This window comes from Atractosteus spatula, chromosome 1 (genome assembly GCF_055471065.1).
Source record: "Atractosteus spatula isolate fAtrSpa1 chromosome 1, fAtrSpa1.hap1, whole genome shotgun sequence".
Lineage (NCBI taxonomy): Eukaryota > Metazoa > Chordata > Actinopteri > Semionotiformes > Lepisosteidae > Atractosteus > Atractosteus spatula.
The window spans coordinates 1299520-1320909 of record NC_142706.1 but is presented as its reverse complement, the minus strand read 5'-3'; the positions used below and the strand labels follow the sequence as shown (position 1 = coordinate 1320909).

The 21390-nt window shown below is 41.4% G+C and overlaps 2 protein-coding genes across 2 annotated transcripts in view; one reads left to right on the top strand and one right to left on the bottom strand.

Annotated features, from left to right (window-relative positions):
* Positions 1-3761: 3761 nt before the first annotated feature.
* Positions 3762-8057, bottom strand: exoc1l (exocyst complex component 1 like). The gene is made up of 3 exons (XM_088918857.1): positions 7937-8057; positions 7111-7241; positions 3762-4022 (listed from the first exon to the last, which is right to left on the bottom strand). The coding sequence occupies exons 1-3, from the start codon at positions 8055-8057 to the stop codon at positions 3762-3764; spliced, it is 513 nt and encodes a 170-aa protein (XP_088774983.1).
* Positions 8058-11139: 3082 nt separating this feature from the next.
* The window catches only part of LOC148840370 (uncharacterized), a 28144-nt gene continuing 17893 nt past the window's right edge, over positions 11140-21390 (top strand). The window contains exons 1-9 of the mRNA XM_088917646.1: positions 11140-11325; positions 11420-11490; positions 13089-13200; positions 13820-13894; positions 15499-15587; positions 17954-18113; positions 18205-18288; positions 18842-18906; positions 20002-20079. Of these exons, the coding sequence (XP_088773772.1) occupies positions 11299-11325; positions 11420-11490; positions 13089-13200; positions 13820-13894; positions 15499-15587; positions 17954-18113; positions 18205-18288; positions 18842-18906; positions 20002-20079 (761 nt within the window). The 5' untranslated portion in view covers positions 11140-11298. The remainder of the gene's footprint in view (positions 11326-11419; positions 11491-13088; positions 13201-13819; positions 13895-15498; positions 15588-17953; positions 18114-18204; positions 18289-18841; positions 18907-20001; positions 20080-21390) is intronic.

Here is a 21390-nt window from a genome sequence, read left to right as displayed (position 1 = left end):
GCTCCAACTTTGAGCACTGCGTCTGTCGGGTTCGGGTTCGGTTCACTGCGACTCATTATAACGATAAAGTGGGTATAGTTTTGTATGTTAGAAAAAAAAGACGTTTTCTACAACATGTTAAATCCAATCGTGATTCGTATTAAGAGATGCCCTCATTGAACGTACCAGTAATACATTTTCTTTGTTACAGATTTTGGGTGCTTGGCTTCTGTTAAAGCCTCCGTCCAGTTCGGTGGACAGGTGCGCACATACTGTATACGTGTGAGGTCGGTCCCGTTTTGTTGTTTCCTTTTGGTCTGAGTGTAAAATTCTGCTGTGAGCCGGGCCTTCTCTAGATTTTAACATGTATCAGGGTGGGTAGTGAAGGAGCAGCTCCACACCCATTTAAAACTGAGAACAGGGGCGCTTTTCTTTCCCAGAAAGGTTGTGGGAGTCTGGAGAAAGCTACCCATCCACGTGATTGAAACAGCTGGATGAGGTCCTGGGATCATTTACTTACTTACTAGCCGCCAAGATAGGTAAAATGGGCTCTTGTTTATAACACTTCCAATGTTCCAGCTTTCAGTGAGTCACCTGCTCTTTGTCAAGAGCACCCTAGTTGATGAAGAAACTATCTGAACCCTTACAGTCAGGGTTTGTACACAGTACTGAAACAGGCGTTCCTGGGGTTGTAATGATTTGCTGATGCAGTTTTTGACACCGGTTCACTTAACAATCTCTTTCTGACGTGTCTTAGGTGCAGACACCGTGAGGTTGTGTATGTTGGCTCCCAGCAGCAGCTGCTCACAGCTGGTGATTTTCAGGGTCATTGTTGAAGGCGCCAAAATAAAGCCCTGATCAAAGTTTGTTATTTTCGACCCTGGGTTGTCACTGGATCACGTCACTGTAATATGTTGCTAAGATGATACTGTAACGCCCGCGGGGTTCGGTACGGAATGGAGCGGGCGCAGGACTCAGAAGAAGGGGTTGAACAACACATTTATTAACCAGATCCAGGGAAAGGGAAAGGTACACATACAGGGACAGGGGTTACAGCACTGCTGCTATATCAACACAGACACAGGAGGAAGGAGACCGCCTCACAGCCCCGCCCCCTTATATACAGTCCGGCTACCCCAAGCCCCGCCCCTCAGGCGCTGTTCCCAGCCTGCCCTGCGGGCGCAGGCTGAAGGGGGCGGAGCTACAATATCTTGGACTACTGTAACACATTACTTACAGTGGTACTACTAAAGTAATGAATAGGCAATAGTGAATACTGAATAGGTTTCTAAAAATCACGTGAATTTAAACTTCTTTAAATGTCCTTTTCTACAGTGCTTTGGGATGTTTTTCTTAAGGTGCTTCTAAATAAAATGTGCATTTAGTCTCAGATACCAAGAGAACATTCCTCCAGATTAGCATGGGCTCCAGTTGAAGGAAAGGTAACAAAGAAGAGGAGGCCGTTTCGTGCGACTTGTTCATTTGGTTGCAAGTAGTTTACTGATCCTAACATCCCATCCGGGAGCCCTGGGAAAGATCCAGGCTGCTTCCAGGATGTTCCTGCTTCACGCCCTGAAGACCCTGCCTGCCTGCAGCAGGGCTCATGGGAGGACATCTGGACTTCAGGAGGTTCCCAAGAGAACTGCAAGACTCATTGTGTCAAAGAAAAGTTTCCAGCGTTAACAGAATATCACCGCTTTTGGATTTTTGGCAGCATCAGAACTTTAAATAGAAAGTGAATTTAGGCTGGTCCAATTCGCAGAGAATAGATCCAGGATGTCTGGTGTCGCATTTTGTGGATCGGTTTTGCCTTCTAGCTCTTTCCTCACAAACACAATGAGATTCCACCCTGATGCTCCTCCTGGGAACTTTCATTTCAGTCAAGGGCTCCAGCCAACCTGCTTATAAGAACAGCGACACAGAAGCTGCACATAATGGTCATTATTCCTACTTTTACCCTCAGGGAGGTGGTGGAAGGCTACAGTAGCTGCTTTCTGTAATCGAACATCACAATATAACAAAAGCAACACAGACAACAGTAATAGATATAGGCCCCTCAGATTGAGTCAATTTCAGTCTTAATCGATATGTAGGAAGTGATTATTTTTTAAGTTGTGTTTTATTTGTAATGCTTTAGAAAACATTTGCAAAACACCTAAGGATGTATTTATAATAATAACAATAACAACAAGTATATTTTATAAAGCACATTTAAAAGGATTGAATTAAAAATGCTTTATAATATATACAAATTTGACAAATTATTACTGGTTTAAAGTAATATCTTTTACCTTCGGTTCCTTGATTACATTCTATACTGTATGTACACAAACTGAGAGGATTACTTTATTTATAACACACTTCAAACAGGCCAAGCATTTCAGTACAGGTACTGTACATCACAAGCACTGCACACAGCAAATCCACATGAATGACAAAGTTATTTTACTCAATTTAATAATTGGAAATAATTATTTTTTTATTATTATTTTTGCTCTAAAAAACTTGGAATGTATATATACAACTTATGTAGACAACTGTTCATTTTCAAATTATTTCAAATATTTTCAGATATTTTAAAAAGCATGTGTATTTTGGTGAACACAAATAAAATAACTACAAATCATCAAAAAGAAAATAAATAATAAAATTGAAAATCTAAGTGTTTTTATTAATTAACTTATTAACTTCATTGCATAACTTTACTAACTCTACAAGTGGTGTGAAAAGGAATAAACAGTGAAAAGTGCCGGAAAGTGAAGAGAAATTTGTATTTCCGATCAAGCTATTAATATGAGACAGAACTGTAGACTTTCTTTTGTTTCTGGGTATTAAAACATAGTGTTAAAAGTTTAGAAATATGTTCAATGTCTGCGTTTTTCACATGGGAGTGTACTGTATGCGTTACCTGGTCACAAGCAAACAAGAAATGCTCTTACATGTGAGCCGAGTTTCACTGTGGTCAGCTGGACGTGTACACATGAAAGCAGAAGTTTCACCTGCCCACAGTTCGTTTGCTGAAGTGTGAATCACCTCATGACCCGACACACAAATCAAATCAAAATGCTCTTTTACAGTTTTCATACAAAGCATATACGCAAATGCATTCCTATTTCACTTTGTTTGCATGTGTTGTGGGCACCAGAGTGGCCTCTTTAATGATGACTTTAACCTATTGCTTGAGAAAGGAGAAAGAAAGCAGAATCTTAATTTCCTGCGTTGTTCATCCTACTACAACCCAAAAAAGCTCAATGAACAACAAGATGACCAAAAGCTTTCTTCTGAAGAAGGGGAATATGCAATGATTCAGAACACAGACTGTGTTATCTTGTACATCGCATTTAAAAAACCTTAACAAATCGTCAGATTGACACATCACTGTGTTATACCCTGTCACCCGACTGAAGGGGCTGCTGTGGTGCACTGAGTGAACTACAGCCCAGTTTGACTTCAGCCAGAGGCCGACAGTCTCTGTCATGAGAGACAGTGACAGACACCTCTCTCAGGCTCCCACCAGCAGTGACAGTGCTAACTGCACTGCAGACTGCAGAGAGGGGTCAGAAAGTAAGAGTCCGTACTGCAAGTGAGATTTCAGATGAAGCAAAAACCTTGAAAAGAAACTACATGACTGTTAAACACGTCACGTCCCTCCTGTCTCTCTTCAACACCTTCACTTCCAGGCTTTGGCTGATGTATTGGACACTCCCTCACACTGAACCCCATGGAGAAGGGGCGACATTTCTGACTGAGGGGTACCAGAGCTCTGCCGTCTGGAAGCCCGCCTAGGGAACGGGACACAGTGACAGGCACACGAGGTTGAAAGCATAGAAGCAGATTTGCATGATCACCATGCAGTCCCCTCTGTTGGAAGACAGGGATGTGGGCTTGATGTAGGTGATGTCGAAGTTCGCTATCTTGAGCTCCCTCTGGCAGTAGGTCCCGCTGAGCCGCGTCAGGCACCGAGCGAAGGAGTACTTGGCCGCGCAGCTCAGGGCCTCCAACTTGTACACTTTGTCAAAATGCATCTCAAAGAACGGATCATCCTGGAATGGGAGAGGAAGGAGGAATGCTTAGAGATTTAACACAGATGTACTGTGGGCTGAGCGGTGGCTCTGTGGCTAAGGATCTGCGCCTGTGGCTGGAAGTTTACTGGTTCATATCCTACTCTTGGGCCCCTGAGCAAGGCCCTTAACCCCAACTGCTCCAGGGGTGCTGTGTAAATGTCTGACCCTGTGCTCTGACCCCAAGCTTCTCTCCCTGTCTGTGTATCTCATGGAGAGCAAGCTGGGGTATGTGAAAAGACAAATTCCTAATGCAAGAATACAAGAAATTGTATATGGGCAATAAAGTGGTATTATCTTATATAGACAGGCCTGTTACACAGTGGTTTTGACCCGGTTTACCCTGGCTGCAGCAAAGCACTGGTCTCTGGTCTCTGGGAAACCGAATTAGAGTGAAAAGGCTTTCCTAGTGCTGAGCCTAGAATTGGCACATTTTACCAGAATTTGGCAGGTAGGAAAACCACCTGATAGTATATAACATCTGTCTAATGTAAAACACAAAGCCATGACCTGCACTTTATGCTTTATCTCTAGGTAGGCAAAACATTTTTTTTTGCATTTGAGGAGCCTTGATATGAAAGATACAAAAAAGAACTGCCCTCATCTCTATATAAACGTATATATTATAACCAATATGTTCACAGGTTCTCAGGATTAAAACAAAATGTATTGATAAAGAACAAGACTTTTCTAGCAGTTTCTAGTAAGAATGAAGATTACTGATGATGAAAGTTCAATCAGGTTTCTCAGCAAGCACTGCACATGTGGAAAATAAATCACAAAGCATATTATTAAAACAACTGTTAACAAAACAAACACATTTCATCAAATAAATTCATGCTACAGGGTTACAGAGAGTGTTAAGGAAAAAAATAACTTAATACAATGCTCGTGAATTGGAACTCTGATCAATTCTAGTGAGAATCCAACCTCAGCACTAAAGACATTGAAGAAGCAGCGCAGTACCCTGGAATATTACTTAAACCAGGGCGGCTCACCAGATCATTGTGAGGAGTAAGTGCATTAGATCACTATTAGATGGGAAGGCATACTTGTCTCATTCTAATAGTTCCAAACGACGGAAGAGAAGCACAGAGTGCTAGAGGAATCAGCTGGGGGCTCTGTCTCTCTCTGCCTAACCACAGAGCCCTGTCTCCTGCATCAATTCTTCATTAGTGGCTAGCTTCAAAAAGGATAATTGCTTTGGTTCCCATAATTTTCAAAGACGTGACTTGCACTTTGTGCTTTATCCCAAGGTAGGCAAAACCTTTTTTTGCATTTGAGGACCCTTGATGCAGAAAACCAATAAACCTGATTGTCCCTTTTCCTTGCTGTTCTGTAAATCTCTATTTTGTCACCCATGACATTCACAGAAAAGATGACATTAGGAGTAAAACAACTGTACCAAATAGAAAAAATAAACCAGATAAACCAGGGGAAAGATTTGATTTAGTTTCTCTTGTTTTTTGCACGTACCATGGAATAATATTGCTCATTCTTGCGGAGTTGGAAATGCATGCTTGTTATGCAGCACCTAAGGGACTGGTGACCAGTGCACATCCTCTGTAATTTCTCATCAACACAGACCCGATATTGTTACTGAATCAAGCTAATTAGTTAATCAAGGTAAATATGAATTATTTGTTTGCATATACACAATATTTCAAAAGCTACCTTTTGCCTTTTTCTTTGTAAGAAAAAAAATGGATGTACGACCCTTTTCCAGCTTTAATCATATTCACTTCCCTTATTACAGTGCTGTGACGTCGATCTATTTTTAGGCAGCCAGGTTTGCCAATGCTCTGGGGGTAGAAAATATGACTGTAATTGAACTTTTCTGAAAAAAGAAAAGTTCTCATAACATAAAGCGTGGACTCAGCTTGGAGTACTCTGTGCTGTAACGACTGAAATATCTGTCTTCTCCAGGGTGTTATCTTGTACAGAAGGAATGTTGAGGGAAATTCCACTCCTTTTCCTTCCACATCAAAGGCCAGCAGCAGCAGCTCTTGTGCGCGGTTTACTCCTTTAGGGTTAGCAGCCTGTCAGTCAGTGCCCTCCTGAAACCTCCTGCTCGCGAGTAGCTAACAATTTACACCAGAGACTTTTTTTTCTTCAAATTTACTGTGATGTGCCCATCTCCACACTAAAGTGCAGGAAAGTACAGTCTTTGGAAGTATTGCAGGAATTGTGATTGGTGATGATATACAGTACAGTATGATGGATGCAAATCCTTGGACCAAACAGCCAAGCAGATGTGAAATAAGCACTGTATAGGCCTTGCAGGAACTAAACGCACTTTAATGGTGTTCAGGTTTTGCAGTTTTGGAAAAGAGCACATACTGCAGGGGTTCCCCATTCTGGTCATGGGCTCTGCTGGGTGTTGTTCCACCTGAGCCCTCAATCAAATAGTTCAACCCCTTGATAGACCCGATAATCGGTGTAATTTAAGCTCTTTATTTGTGTTCAGTTCCTACACCAGCTGGAAGTTGCATTCCAACTATTGTGTTTCATTAGTCATATTAAGATCTCCAATCTTTGAATAGAAAAAAAAATCCTGAGAAGGTTCCAACCAAGCAACGTGTGTGTGAGGATTTATTGAAGTCGAGAGGTCAGCAGTAATAGGAACGAGCCGATGAGTGGGTCCCCAGCACCTGGACTGGGTACCCCAGGCTGTAAACGTTTCCTTGTTTTTCTTCCTGTAGGCAGTAAAAGCGCTGTGAAAATCGACGTTACATACTCAAGGAAAAAGGCGAACTGTAACACTTTAGACAAAGAATGCCTGCGCACAGAAATAGTCGCCTGTAAATTACTCATTGCAGTGCAGTTCTCGAAATACGCCGTCAAATATTTCAGGGAAGTAGCACGGACTGTACTGTACATCCTCACACCTGAGCTCCGAATCGTCGAATCGCTGTTGAGATTTTTTATGATCAAACGAAATAGACTCAACCGTTTTTTATCTAAGCACAAACTCCATTGTTTTATCATAATCATAATCATAATCTGTAGGACAAAATAGATATTTTCTATTACTTTCATATGGAATAACCCAAGCAGTTTACATGCTTACAGTGTCGGCTTCTCTCCCGTCAAGTAAGACCAGATCCTTGAGGAACCAAGACTGAATCCTCTCATAGGTGCCGTCCAAGCCCGACCTGACGTATTTGACCAGCGATATCTGGACGTCCTTTTCTTTGGTCACTGAAACCAACAGATTTATTCAATTACCGTTAGGAAGGACAACATGTGTTTGAGAATGTACCGTCTTCTGTTTTTGTGAGTGAAACCTTTTTAAACTTTACATCTGTCTTTCTGAACACGCATCTCTGGTCGGATTACATCTGAGTCATCGCAATTACAAGGGGTGATTATCGGGGCATTAAAACGGTTAGACCCGTAGGGGCCATAGTAGTATTTCAGGCATCTTACACACAATTAAAATCATTAAAATTATTTAAACTAATTAAATAATTTAAAAATAATTAAATTTTAAGCAAGGTAATTGTTCTGTGATGTGCAAATATTTTTTGACTGCATGAGATTACAATATACTAATAATCCATTTTAATTCAATATAACTTAATTGATCATCACCGTGAAGATATATTTAACCTAAATTTTATTAAGTGTGCATTTTATCTACTTCATCTATTTCATTTCACTTACAGGATATTTAGTTGCCCATTTAACAAATTACAATTGACTAAAGCACCAGGCCATTCATGTAATTATTTTGTTATCCTGGTAACATAATGTTCTTTTTCCTATTTTCTTTCACCCACAGCACACGAGCGAATGTTATTTCTACGCCATATCGCGCAAATAGCGTAAACATCTCAGTCACGGTCAAAGAGAAAAAAAATCGTTTTTTTTCTTAGTGTTCATTGCTGACTTACCCGACACGCAGAGAAAGTGTCTCCCTTGTGCCGAGTACACAATTTCAATGAACTCGTCCAGCCTCTGTCCTTCGGGTCTAAAGAGCCTTTTCTGCATTTCCTCTTTCAACAAGGACGACATTTCCAGAGCTCTGCGAGGGGCCAAACCGTGTTGAGCACAGAAGTTAATTTACTCCACAAATTGTTTTACTTCTCTTTTCAAAATATCAGTTGTACAGGCATTTATACAGTCTGAATGTAGCCGGAGTGCTTGTGGAGTAAAGGACACACTTCTGACTTAGTGTGATTAATGAGTCCTTTTCTTAAAAGTGTCCCCGGAGGAATATACACCAGCTACGTCTGAGTAGTTTAGCAGGATTCTTTTTTCCAGAACAGATATTATTAAAGCTTCAATTAGATTCCATTATAATCACTGAAAGCCTGGCAGTGTATTGATTGATGGAGTCTTCCATTAAGGATTTAGTGCCGTAATTCCTGAAGGCACGTCATTAGTAGCTCTGAACTTTCAGAGCTTGAAAAAAGTCGATTATCATAAAAGGTTTTCTTGCAGCAAAATTATACAAGCCTCTGCCTTTTAAAAGTTACCATCGTGGAATCGAAATTTTCAACTCAAGCCTTTTTAGTGCTGGAGATTTTAATTTCCAGTTCCCAGCTCTTCAGTTTCCTAAAAATTGCCTGGAGCTGTTCTATTTCTGTTTTGCTTGTGCAGCAGTGAACACTTAAAGTTATAAAATACAGGGGTTGCAAAGTGATTCCAGTGAAGCTCACTCTAAGCCTCTGTAAGGAGTGGCTTTGTGAGGAGACTAAGTCTCTTGGTTTTCTGAGGTGCTTCGGGTTTAACCGTCATAAGGGATCATAAGGGATCCCTGTCACGTCATGAGAGATATTCACAAGGGACATCCAAACACTGCAAGTAGTTGCCTATTCGTGACACAGACAGAGAATAGCATCAATAATACATTTCCCAGAAAGTAGACCCTGCCCTGGATGACATGTTAACGGAAGGAAGAGATCAGTTCTTCGGCACAGCTATGACTGTCTTTCCCTCAGCTCTTGCAGCAGTGTGAACAATTCCACTGGGGTCCTCTTGTAGCTGGCAGGCCCGCTGCCTGGGAAACAGAATTACAGGGCTCATCAAACGTTCCAGGACCACGATGAGCAGGCCAGATTGCTCTTCACCTGAGAGCGCAGCACCACCAAGGAGCAGGGAGCAAAGTCAACATCACTGTCCAGACTCTCAGTGTCCATGAATCCCAAAGCTCTGAAGTTTCTCCCTGGGGTTTGATGAGGCTGGGAGCGTTGACTCACTGTCAGTCATGCCCAGAGGTTAATTTAAAATCAAAAGAACAAAGAGAACTTGATGTGCAGGGATAACTGTTAAACACACAGAAATACAGTACATGTCACTGGTAAAAAACCTTGTTTTCATTTTACATGTTAACTCTTGCAGTTCTGCAATATCTGACATCTAAGGGATTTTAAACAGCTTTTCTGATAGCTTACAGTCCCAAAGATAAGAGGTAATATTGCCAAGTATTTTTTATTGTATTCACATTCTTGTACTTTAAGATCTGCATTTGTAACTGCAGATCAATCAGAAAGTTGAAATCTTCTATATATCATTGCATGAGTACAGTAGAAGTAGTTTACTGACTAAAGTAAAGGAGCTCCAGTGGAGGCAATATGAAACTAGCAGATGAACAGTTATCCAAAATGCACCTTGTGCCAACACTATGTGTTGTATTATGGTATCCTATTGCATTACTGAAGCTCTTCTGATCACCTGAGGTCATGCCTGTACTACCTGTGTCCAACACTTGGTGGCACTGTGGTGCAGAAGGCTTGTGCCTCACAGGTCCAGGGCCCCAGGTCTATTTCCACAAAAGGAACACTCCAGATGTCTGTGTGGAGATGGCTTGATCTTGGTTGCTTCTGTGGGTTTCCACGTAATTGTCTCTTTCTCTGTGGCTCTGTAGCTATGTAGCGGACTGGAGTCTCATCCTTGTGTATTCTGGGACAGGCTTCAGCTTATCGATAGTGGCTGGAAATGTTCAAGCCATGGTCCACATGAAAGGCCATGTGGGCAAAAGAAATATTCCATAAATTGTTCATATAAATTGTGCTGGCTCACACACCGTCAGCAGGACTAAACAGAGCAGTTCCATGGAGGTGTAAGGCTATATCAGGCAGCCGAGTGTAGTAACTGGAACGTTGTAGGTTCAGATCCCAGCCAGGGCACTGCTGGTTAAAATTGCACAGCTGCTCTGGGTGAAAGCATCAGCCAAGTGAAACATTATTACTTGTCCGAAGTAGACTACAACAGGCATAATCAAAAAGCAGGTTTTCTTTGCATGGGAAATATTTTTGACATATGGTGCTTACAAAGCTGCAAAATCCTGAGCCAGAATTGTCGGAGTTTGCGGCTGTTGATTGTTAGAACTCCACACAATAAAACAACGCAGGTTGTGCTTAGAGTTCGACAACATTGATTTACACATCCTACCCCACACTGCTTGCCTCCGAACCTGATTACACCAGTTCGTCAATGAATCGCAGCTCCCTTTGGCTTTCAGTCACATGTGGCATAAGAACCTTTTACTGTGGAGATCTCACACAAAACCACAGAGCCTTGCAAAAAGACAAATTGGTTTTCGGGCCTACCAAGGAAATTTCGGTGGTCCCGGTCTTGCGAAGTCTTGCTCCTTGGTTTGGAAACACATAGCAGAGCAGCGCGTTGAGTCTGTTTGCTCAATCAAGTATCTCTCCAGCACACTGGCAGTCCTCCCTCGGTTCACAGCTTATGCCTTCATGTCATTGTGCAATAACTCAGCAGCTACGTGTTAGAGCTTGTCCAGTGCCTGCCTGATCTTCTGCCCATCACGTCTCACACTCGGTGTCCTGATGACAGACTTGGAACTTCACCTGAAAGAAAATCATTACACCGACGCTGGAACAGTTAGTTTTTGCTGTGGTGATGTTTGTATTGACCCGGAAAGGTGTGATACACAAAGAGACTGCTTTGAAATCAGTAAATCACGGTGAAAAATGAGGCTTCCGGTGGAATGGGTTTTTTTTGGCAAAGGTATTATCATATACGATGTGTTTATGGGAAATTAGTTCCTTCTTGTGTCACTGGACCCACAGCAGGAAGGTTGCTGTTTTCTTAAGAACACAACAAAAGCTGCGCAGGTGGTGTGCGTTAAGACATGAGTGATACAGGGTAGAGTTACTGGGCTGTGAAAGGGCATTCTTTCTTTCTTCTGTTGAAGCAACGGGGAAGTAGAGGCTGATCAAGTCTTTTCCTTGAAAGACTGAACGAGCTCGCAGTTCACTCCTGCAAGACCGGCAAGTCCAGAAAATAGATGGACCCCACTGGCCTCAAAACTAAGGTACAAGAATTTCATTATCCCTTAAAAAAATTAATGTCGGCCAGAATATTTTAATTGCTTTCCCCCTTGTTGTTTTTTTTCCTTCTTTTAACAGGATTATGGAAAATTCCATCAAATTGCTGGGAAAGTGAAAACTGTGTGTGCGATAAACCAGGCATTGAAAAGGTGGGTATATTTAACTGAAGAGTGTAGCCTTTTGTATTTCTATATTAAATGAGTTAAAACGTGAGGAAAATATGCCTTTGTTTTAACTAGTTTTTCTTAAGATTAAATAATATTTTATTTCTAACACCAGGACATAAGAAAAATTCAAAGCAGTGCTGCAGAAGCTCTTAATCGTTCATTCTTCTTGGCAAGAGAAAAGAAAACATCTTTCAAAGCATTAATTTGCAAATCAATGATTTCAATAATGCAACGCATTTAATCTCAAAGACTCAGTGATTTATTTATCATTATTTCTCTTGCCTTTAATCATGATTCCTTCAAAGAAAGGGAAAGTCAACACCCGTACAAGGGTTTCTGTATACCACACATCCTGAAGCAGCTGCTGCTGCAGTTTGGAAGATATGGATGAATACCAACAACAGCACTGCACTCAAGAAGAGGCATTTAGTGGTAACTCTGGGTGTAGTCTGCTTGGTCTGAGGGATGATTGGCAATATGGTTGAGGCAATGAGACCCTCCTACAATAAAGGACAGGTCTGCTTGCTGGTGGCGATGGGGTGCTCCCATGACGAGCATGAAGAAATAACAGCCCCTAGGCCTGCGTTATCATGGAGAGCCTGGAATTAGGGTTCATCTTCCTTGCCAACTTGGAGCCCCAAGTATATCTGAGAGTGGAAAAGGAAACTGCTTTCATTGCAGAAAAAAACCTCCATGCAGTGCAGTTTCCCCCTCAGTGAACAGCAGCAAAAGCCATTACTTTCAAAATATAAAGATAGTTCCTAATGGTCTTCTTAGGGTTTGAAATGGAAAATGTAAAGATTGAACTGCATGACTCCCATTAATAATACATGCAGTATGAATTCTTTCAAACTTTCCTCTTGTCTTTCCGTCTCAAATGGAAAACGATTAAAATGATACTTTCAAGGTACTTGAAAGTACTTCTACTATTCAAGCTCGAAGTGGCCGTGACTTTTTTGTGATTCTGACTTGTGTCAGGTACCATAAACAGCATCATTTTGTTTTTATTATTGCACTGTCCATCAAATCAATCCATTGTATTTTTATATAGCACCTCTCAAGAGCACTCTATAGGCACTTTACATATAATTTAATGATACACCTAAAGAAGTACAGTTAACAGAAAATACAATAAGACCATGCACTCTTTAATTGAGAAATTAAATGAAACCAATAGATTACAGTACATTTCAGGCTCAATTTATTAATTTATGGTAACCTGCAAAAAGACTGGTGAAATAGTGTTTGTGCTGTAGTTCTAGTAACTGTCTCAATCACTGACTCATCACCTTTACAGCAGGAGTTGCACATTAACACAACCTGGAGATGTTTTACTTTGGCTCATTAGATCAATAAGGTCCTTTGTTATGTTAACACTTCTTGTATGAGCCAGGTGATCACGTAGGATCACAGGAGTAAATAAGGGATTGCTAGTAGCTTCTGACGTCAGGAAGATTATTTTAAACTTTATTTTAGCCATCTCCCTCACTAGGAATAACAGGCTGAAGATGGATAGACTTTAAACAAATAATTAAGTGTTGCCCTGACGTCTGATGCCTTCTAGTCCTGCTTGTTTGCAGGGACTGTGGAGTTGGCAGTGTGCAGCAGTGGGCTGAAACACAGCTGATGACGAGAGTGGACCCGGAGAGAGAGCTCCTGTTCAACATCGCTGATTTCACCAGAAAGAGCCCTGTATGTACTGGGCGGCTCAAGCCAGTTGCTCTCACAGCTGTATCTGTGTTCGTTTTGACAGCACCCACAAACTTCTTTCTCCCGGTCAGCATGGAGATGGAAGACTGCATGTAAATGATTAAACACAATCTCAGAGAGAGCCAGCACAGTATTGCAGCAGTTAGAATGGCCACCCTGCTGGTCCTGGGTTCCATTCTGGGATTGGGTGTCTGTCTGTTCGATTGCTCTCAGTCCTGCCTCGCTCAGGTGTGGGACATCATTGCAGCCAGTTCCTTGTCAACTGTTAATCTGGTAATCTGTTAACTGTTAATCAACTGTTAACAAGAAATAACATGAAGGAGTGGACTTCTCAAGGCAAGGTTCTCTTCCTGCGGCCCACAATTCTTACAAATTCTCCTGTCCGTGAAGGTGCTAAGCACAGCAGTAGTGCAATGCTAACATTGTAAAGAGTCATCAGTGTCACTCTTGAGTTATCTGAAATAAGTGACTTAAAAAGTCCACATCATTTTTTGCAGAACATGATATGAGACAGGAATGAAACATTGACAGATTTCTCCTTGGCAAGCGTGTTCAAGATTGGGCTGTCGTTTTCTTTAAGCTGCATTCCTTTCTCCTGCAGAGGAAACACAGAGACCCTTTAGACAACCTGCTCTCCATCTTCCCATCACAAAGACAGCCTCACGATGTGCAAAAGGTAAAAATAAACTCTACAGACTAGCACAGGTTCTTAGTGCTGAGCGAAACAAGGGCGATGTTTTGTGCAGGAGCACTGCAGTCCCCAGTCTCACTGCAGGTGAAGTTTGTTCTGTATTTCGTATGTTTGTGTTTAACTGAAGCACAAAACCTCATTTGTTCATTTGAATCCCACGTAAACACCTTACTGTTTACTCATATAATGACTGGGATATGTACTTAGCCAAGTCAGTAAACATTTGAAGAAAGTGTGGCACATTCACATTGTCAGAGAACTGACACTTGTGTTTAAATGAGCAAATGAAACGCTCTACTGGCAAAGCACGTTTAGAAGTTATGGTTGAAAATGACTCATTTTGTTGTTTCCATTTTGCTATATCTGCACATGATTAATGTTCAATAATATTGTTGCTGTCTTTTTTTTACTGTTTTGAATTCAGTCATCCTGGGCAGAGACTGCTCTTCGCTTCCAACATTACGACAGCATTGCAAGCCTTAAGAAACCCCCACAGGACTCATAAACCCAGGGCAACAGCACAAGAGCGTGCCTTAATGATCACTCTTCTTGTTAGAGCACAGGGCTGCCTGCGTATCGTAAATCATTGCAAATGAAGGGGCGTGCTGCCCAGGAGGCTGGTGACACTGCAGCATTTGGAATCTGCTGAAGGCGTCTACACCGAGCGTATTAGTAACCTAATATTAGAAGCCCAAAACCTCCACAGCTTTGAGAGTTTCCCTTGTGTTCCACCAGGCACATGAATGGGGCTTCTCTATGGAGTGTGTTGTCACTGTAAATTGTCTCACTATGAATGACTTAGTTGAAAGCAGGGAGTTCCCACCTCTGTCCTGGAGGGTCAGATTCCTCTGAGCTTTAGAAATCTCTTTAAATCACTTCACCTCTCGAATACCTGGGAAACTCTGCTTTACCTTCTCCACTCATGCTTGTAATTAGTTCAAGCAAACATGTAAGAGCTGTGGAGGAATAAAAACCACCTTGACTGACTTTGAGAGTCCCTGCTCTACAGTGACTACCTGCTCAACCCTTTAATTATATCAATTTTGTTTTGTGCCGATTCTTCTGAATAGAAGTTATTGGTGTTTCTAACTGATCGGTTTATCTATTATATCTATATAAGCACATAAGAAAGCTTAAAAGTGAGAAATGGCCATTCAGCTCATTTGGCAAGTTAGGTAGTTCGTGGTTAATTGATCGCAGGATCTCATCCAGCTGCTTCTTGAGAGGAGCCAGGGTATCGGCTTCAACAATGCCGGGCAGCTCTGTTGCAGTTTCAAATGCAGTTTCAAATGCAGTTTGACCTCTTTTCCTCTTGTTCCTCGCTGGGCTGTGAGAGTCTGGAAAGAAAGACACAGCCATGTTGTCAAACGCTGGTTTCTTTCAAGAAACATCTGGATGGATCTCATTTGAAACCTGTTTTAGTTTCTAATGATCACATTTTTAGACACATTATATAAACTATACAGAATGTGCATAGTCCACACTACTGTAGGTGTTCTCTCAAAGTTTTAGGGATGCTTAGTTATAGCAGGTAAGAATAAATATATGTTATCTTTAAATAGAATTAAAACCATTTTTTTTCTTTCCAGATAAAAGCTCTTCTGTGCAAAATCAAAGCGTTTGAAAGATTTCCAGACTGTGTCCAGCATGATATTTGCAAAGCCGCCATATACCAACAGTAAGTCCAACTTACATATTAGATCTTTAGGTAGAAATAATAAGGCCATTAAAAACAAAAGTAGTTTGTTTAATTAATTTAATTTAAACACTAAATTTAATTTAGTGTTTAAATTAAATTGTATTCTCTAAAATGTAAATGTACAAATCACTGTCCATTGAATGCATCTTTAAAGACGTGTTAAGTGTGTTATTCATGCACCACTCATGTCCATTGATTAGTGTGAGAAGAGAAGCAGTTACCCTTGACAAGTGCTTGGAAACACTTCAAACACACATTAATGAAGTTCTGAAGTGTTACCTACAGTAGGTCAACGAGCAACTAAGGACAAACTGTTTATACTGTATGGACGTTCAGCTGCATGCTAGATAGCGCGTTTTCCCTCAGTGAAAGGATCTACAGTCTGTAGGCTTTGCTGATTTTCATGAAAAACAAAAGGTGCTGGTGAGTGTGTTCAGACCAAGAGACCTGGGTTGCCTTCCAACATGTCCCTTTGTACTCATCTCTTTTGAAGAATAAAAATGTTCAGTTCCTTTACTGAACTGAACTGTGTGGGACGTTCCTATAAGACTGGACTGATTCCAGAGCAGTCAAAACCTTTTTTCGGAATGTGGTGACCTAAACTGTACAAACTGTACTCAATGAGCAATGTACAATTTAAAAATCACATCCCTTTTAACTATATATCCTAACATTTTGTTTGCCATGTTTATTGTTTTGTCACATTGTCTGTAAAATATAAAAGATGTGTAACCCATTTATCAATCAAGTGTCAGTAGTGTTGGTGTTATCTGAATGTAGCACTCTAGGTTTATACTTTCTGAAGACTTTGATGTATTACATCACATTACCTGAAGTACGGAACTTAAACATGAGCCATTACAACATGTTTGTGGGTTCCATTTATCACAGCTACTGTATGGTTTCACTGAATGAAATAAGTGATCCAAATAGATTTATAAGTCTGAGCACTTGTGGTTGTCCCTTTGCTATAATTATGGGAGGGCTGAGAAACACAAATTAAATCAGCAGAACAATGTGAAGTGAACGAACGCTCAGTGTGGGATATTACAGAGGAGCATGACGAGGGATAGAAGAGAGAAGAGCCTTTCCGGCCCTTCGGTTGTGTTGAGTTTTCAGGAGCTAATTGATCCCAGTCTTTCATCCACGCGCTCTGTGGCAGAAGCTGGGCATGAGCACTAACATCATGGCTGGTGGCTCATTCCACTCCCACAACTCTCTGCACAGAAGCGCCTCCTGCTCTCCATTTTGAAAGTGCTTTCCTGATGTTTCCACTGGTATCTCCTGTTCCCCGGTTCACTGTGGCTTCCAAATTCCTTTGTCAAAGCCTTGGAGGATTTGGAGTTTGAGAATCAGCTGCCCTCCTAGTCTTCTCTGTTGAAGACTAAGAAGGTTCAGTTGATATAGCCTGTCAGTGCTGGGCACCTCTGTAAGCCCAGGGATGTATCTGTTTGCTCATTTCTGCACTGATGTTTGTAACACAGTAACCAGTAGCGCAAACAACATGGTGCCTGACACTTTCTACTTGAAGCTGGAGTTTGGACTGCGGACGTCCGTTCTACGTGAAGAGAATTAATATCTCCCAAACTGTCGACTCTTCCTTTACACACTCATCCTCGATGTTGCTATTCAAGACGGCTTTATAACTGACACCGAAACTCGGGAAGCTGTAGCACAACTCCTGACGCTGGCTTTTGAGTTCTCTGGAGGTCTGACTCCTGATTCCTCTAGATTGGGCTGCTGTACCTGAAAGCTCTGTCTCAAACACACTGCTGCTCCTTTCCTGTCTCCCTGAGCACCATGTCTCCAGAAGTGCTGTACTGGTCTCCATCACTCCCTGCTACCTCTGTTCCCATCACTCCAATTATATCATAATTGCCTGCTAATGCAGCAGCTTCTGTTTCTTGAAATGTGCTCCTGACACTTCTGATAACTGGACATGGGATCGCATACTGGGTGACCTTTGGGCTCATACTGTAACTGACAGGCTCTGGGTTCGAGGCCCTGCTGCAGACACAACCCTTGTACCCTCTGTAAGATGACCAGGGGAAGGGTCATTTATATTTTGTTTCCTGATGTAGCTGACCTGTGTCTCATTGTTTCGCTGCATAGGCCTTTTCCAAAAGCGGGTCAGCTGGTTCTCCTTGGCGGCCATCTTGCTCAGGTCTATATCAAGAATATTAAGTGTTTCGTTCCGGAAATACCGGTTATAAATGACCCTTCCCCTGGTCATCTTACACCTCGTACCCTTGAATGAGGCAGTTCCTGTGTATCTTTCTTCCTCTTTTTAAATGGAAAAGTCTGTTTTTTAGATGACTTTAAGCTTTAAATGTCTCTCTTTCTAGATACGAAGCAAAAAGGACTGTGTTCAAACAAGGCCAGCGCCCACAGGCCTTCTACTTTGTGATTTCCGGCAGCCTGCAGGAGAGAGTCTGTCAGGTCTCAAGACGGGGAATCTCCTCCTTTCAGACAGTAAGGGAATTCAGAGAAGGAGACGTGTTTGGGGTGAGACATTTTTTCTTTAAATGCGAATTTAAAAAAAACAGAACAGCAAATTCTCAAGGACTCAACAGTAAAACAATCCCTGTTGTTCAAGGAAAGCTGTCTTTTGAGGAGATGTTGTCGACAAACAACTGTTTCTTGTCAGACAGAGGTGAAGCTTCTGCTGTTAAATGAGGAGGTACCGTACCGTATTTAAATTTTTTAACTGTGGGGGAAAGAGCATGACATGAAATAGATCAACAGTTGAAAAGTTGTGCTTCTTCTTTCTGCTTTTCAGCATGGAGTTTACCTTTATTTATTCCTTTGCTGTCAACACACTCTGCCACAGCCCCCCATCTGAACATTTTAAAATACCTCATTCCTGATGTACTCAGACTAAACAGCAGAGAAATTAACAGGGCTGCCTCCTCCTCCAATTTCTGGAAACATTCTGGTAACAAACGCTGCTGATCAGATGGTGATCGCTAACACCTCAAAATTCATAATCGGTCCAAGCCCATTAACTCACTTCTCCTTGCTGAATTTATACTAATTTGGGATCAAGTGTAAAAATACTCATTTAGAAAAAGAAGTGGACTTACTAAAGAACTAAAATGGCTCTGCTGGAGAATAGGATGGGCACACAGTATATGTTTATTCAGTCAGAGACAGTCTATGAATTTAAATAATACTTTCATTTAAGTAATTTATTAAAAATCTGTTTCCTGAAATACATTTCAATTCTCTTCTAGGACTTGAGCAACGTTTTCAGAAATTTCCTTCAGGTTCGCTATGATATCATTTTGGAAGAACTGAGGTACTCCGTTTTTTATGTTTCATTCCTGTAGTGAATATTTCCTGTAATGTCAAGGTGCTTTCAGATCAATAAAACCTACTATGTCAGTTACTGCACTGTTAATGTTTGGTTCTTCTCCATATTTATGGAGATAAGACATGTCAGCTGGTTCTGAGACATTTGTGTGCTCAGTCATTGAGTTTGCATTGTCGATTGCTTGATTTTTAACTCGACATCACTAATACAGGCAGTCACGGTGGTGTGGAGGTATTTTTATTAATTCTATTTGGCTGACACGTTTATCCAAAGCAACTTACATTTGTGTCCTTCTATAATGCAGAGCATTTTAGTAGAGCAATGAGTGGAGCACTCCAGTGCCTCCCTGTGCAGAATTGGAACTCATATCCTTGCAGTTACGGGCTCTAAGCACTTAACAACTACTCCACGACCACAGCTCCAGGTCCTGGGTTCGAGCTGAGCCTAGGACACCAGTCGGTGTGATATTGGCATATTCTCTCCGTTGTTAGTATGGGTGTTTGTTGGATGCTGGGATTTGCTTCCTTCTCCTTAAATTGATAAAGTATAGATGTCTTCTAATTACCCCTTGAATTCAGGCTTGGTTCCTGGATGGGGAAGATTAATTTATGCCACACACTCCATGGAATGTGTTCTCCATTTTATTCATTTGTGCTCCTTCCGAGATCATGACTAGAAGAATTTGGCAATTAGAAATAGCCTATATTGTACACTAGATGGCAGCATTTACCCTGTGTCATTGTATTATACTAATAGCATGAATTTCTGATGCCAAAACTGTCCATGAAGCACGTGCCTACTCTTTATTGCACCAGCAAATGAATTATTTCCATCATAACTGGTCTGTAATGTGTCATTATCTTAAAAATCGCATTGTCAAATACACTGATGTACCAGAATTTCTAATGTATCACTAGTTTGCTTTTGAAATCTGAATTAGGACAACTATCCAAGAACCACAAGCAGAAAAAGAAGTCTAAAAATATTATAATTAGTTGTAGTCATTTCCAGAGTAGCAGTGAATTAAACTACTGTATGTATGAATGTTTGTAGACTAAATATTGTTTTTTTTTCAAACAGTAATTTGCCCTTATTTTCTTCGTGGTCTGCTGAAAAACTGCTCCTCCTGGCTCAAGGATCTCTGCTGCGATTTTACAGGTTTTACAGGTTTTATCATTCTATATCAGCTTCTGCTGTGGGAAAAAAAATTTAACTTTATCAACTCAAATGTATTTTTTGCACATCAGACTGCATTAAGAAGAGAATCCTTATGATATCTGTGATTTGTTTGTTGTCACAGAAAATGTATATTGCAGACTTGAATTTTTAAGCATATAAAGTAAAACTGTAGATTCCACAGAGATGCTGTACTGTTACAGTTGTAAAGATGTTTTTTTTCTAACGGATTTATGTGAAAAGATTGTGAAAAAATCCCTTGCATTCACATTACAGCACTAAAACTGATTTGCACAAACCAAACAAAGCTAGAATAACTATAATACAGTTTTATCACAGCAGGCAAAGCAAACATCAGACATGCCTTAAATTCTTCACTAAACCCTGCCAGTACAGATACAGAGACACGCAGCTGCTGTGACACTAGTAAATCACACTTTTATACCCACAGTTCATGTCACAGATCACTACAGTCCAAACAGCAGAGAGAGCGACAGCAAGCACTTCCGTAGATTATATTATCTGTAAGTGCAGATGAAGCTAAAATAGCTAAAATAACTATTTTAACCACAAAATTGGTTTTAATAAAATTAAAGGGAAGCACTTAATTAGCGAGGCCAGATGTCTGGAGCTGGAACCCCAGAGTGGGGTGAGAGCTACTCAGGGCTGCCAGCGTCCCGTGATGCCAGCAGGAGGGGGAGGAGGGGTGGTCTGGCGTCCCAGGGGGTGAAGGTGGTCATGGGAGGGGGGGGCAGCTTTCTGACATCCAGGACAACCCCCCCCCCCACCTCACCAGTACTGCTCCGTTTGCGTTTCAGATTGTGATTACAGCCTCGCACTTTCACTGCTCGTGAGCACAACACAAAATGTCTCACAACCAAAAAATCAGACTTCCACTAAGCCTGTCTCTACTGGCGATCCGTAACAGACATCAGGGGTTAAATTCTGATTTCACACTTCCGCTCCTCTACGTATTAATACTCATCAGCAACCAAAAACTCTGAGTGCATCTTTTCTAGACCCCCTCCCTCCACACCAGCTGCACCCTCGCAGCTGCCTCCCTGGCTCATTCCTCATGAGTGAGGGGTGTGTGTGACAGACAGAGCTGATCTTCGGTCAGTGCTGTCCTTTCCTCAGTCAGGCGAGCTAACGCCAAGTTATTAAGTGAACTATTTCTGTATATTTGTCAGCCCATCCCATCGTTGCTAGAATTTGACCATAATGTTGAGCTACTCGCTATGACATCCGTGCAGCTACAAGGTATTTTGTGGTGTGCAAAGTTTTAAGCTGGAA

Bases quoted from the DNA above. Each gene is read 5' to 3' on its own strand.
- exoc1l (XM_088918857.1), bottom strand. From the start codon at position 8,057: ATGTCGTCCTTGTTGAAAGAGGAAATGCAGAAAAGGCTCTTTAGACCC. The intron at 7,242-7,936 runs GTAAGTCAGCAA...TGTTGGTTTCAG, and splicing joins ACACTTTCTCTGCGTGTCGG to TGACCAAAGAAAAGGACGTC. The intron at 4,023-7,110 runs GTAAGCATGTAA...CTCCCATTCCAG, and splicing joins ACGGGAGAGAAGCCGACACT to GATGATCCGTTCTTTGAGAT.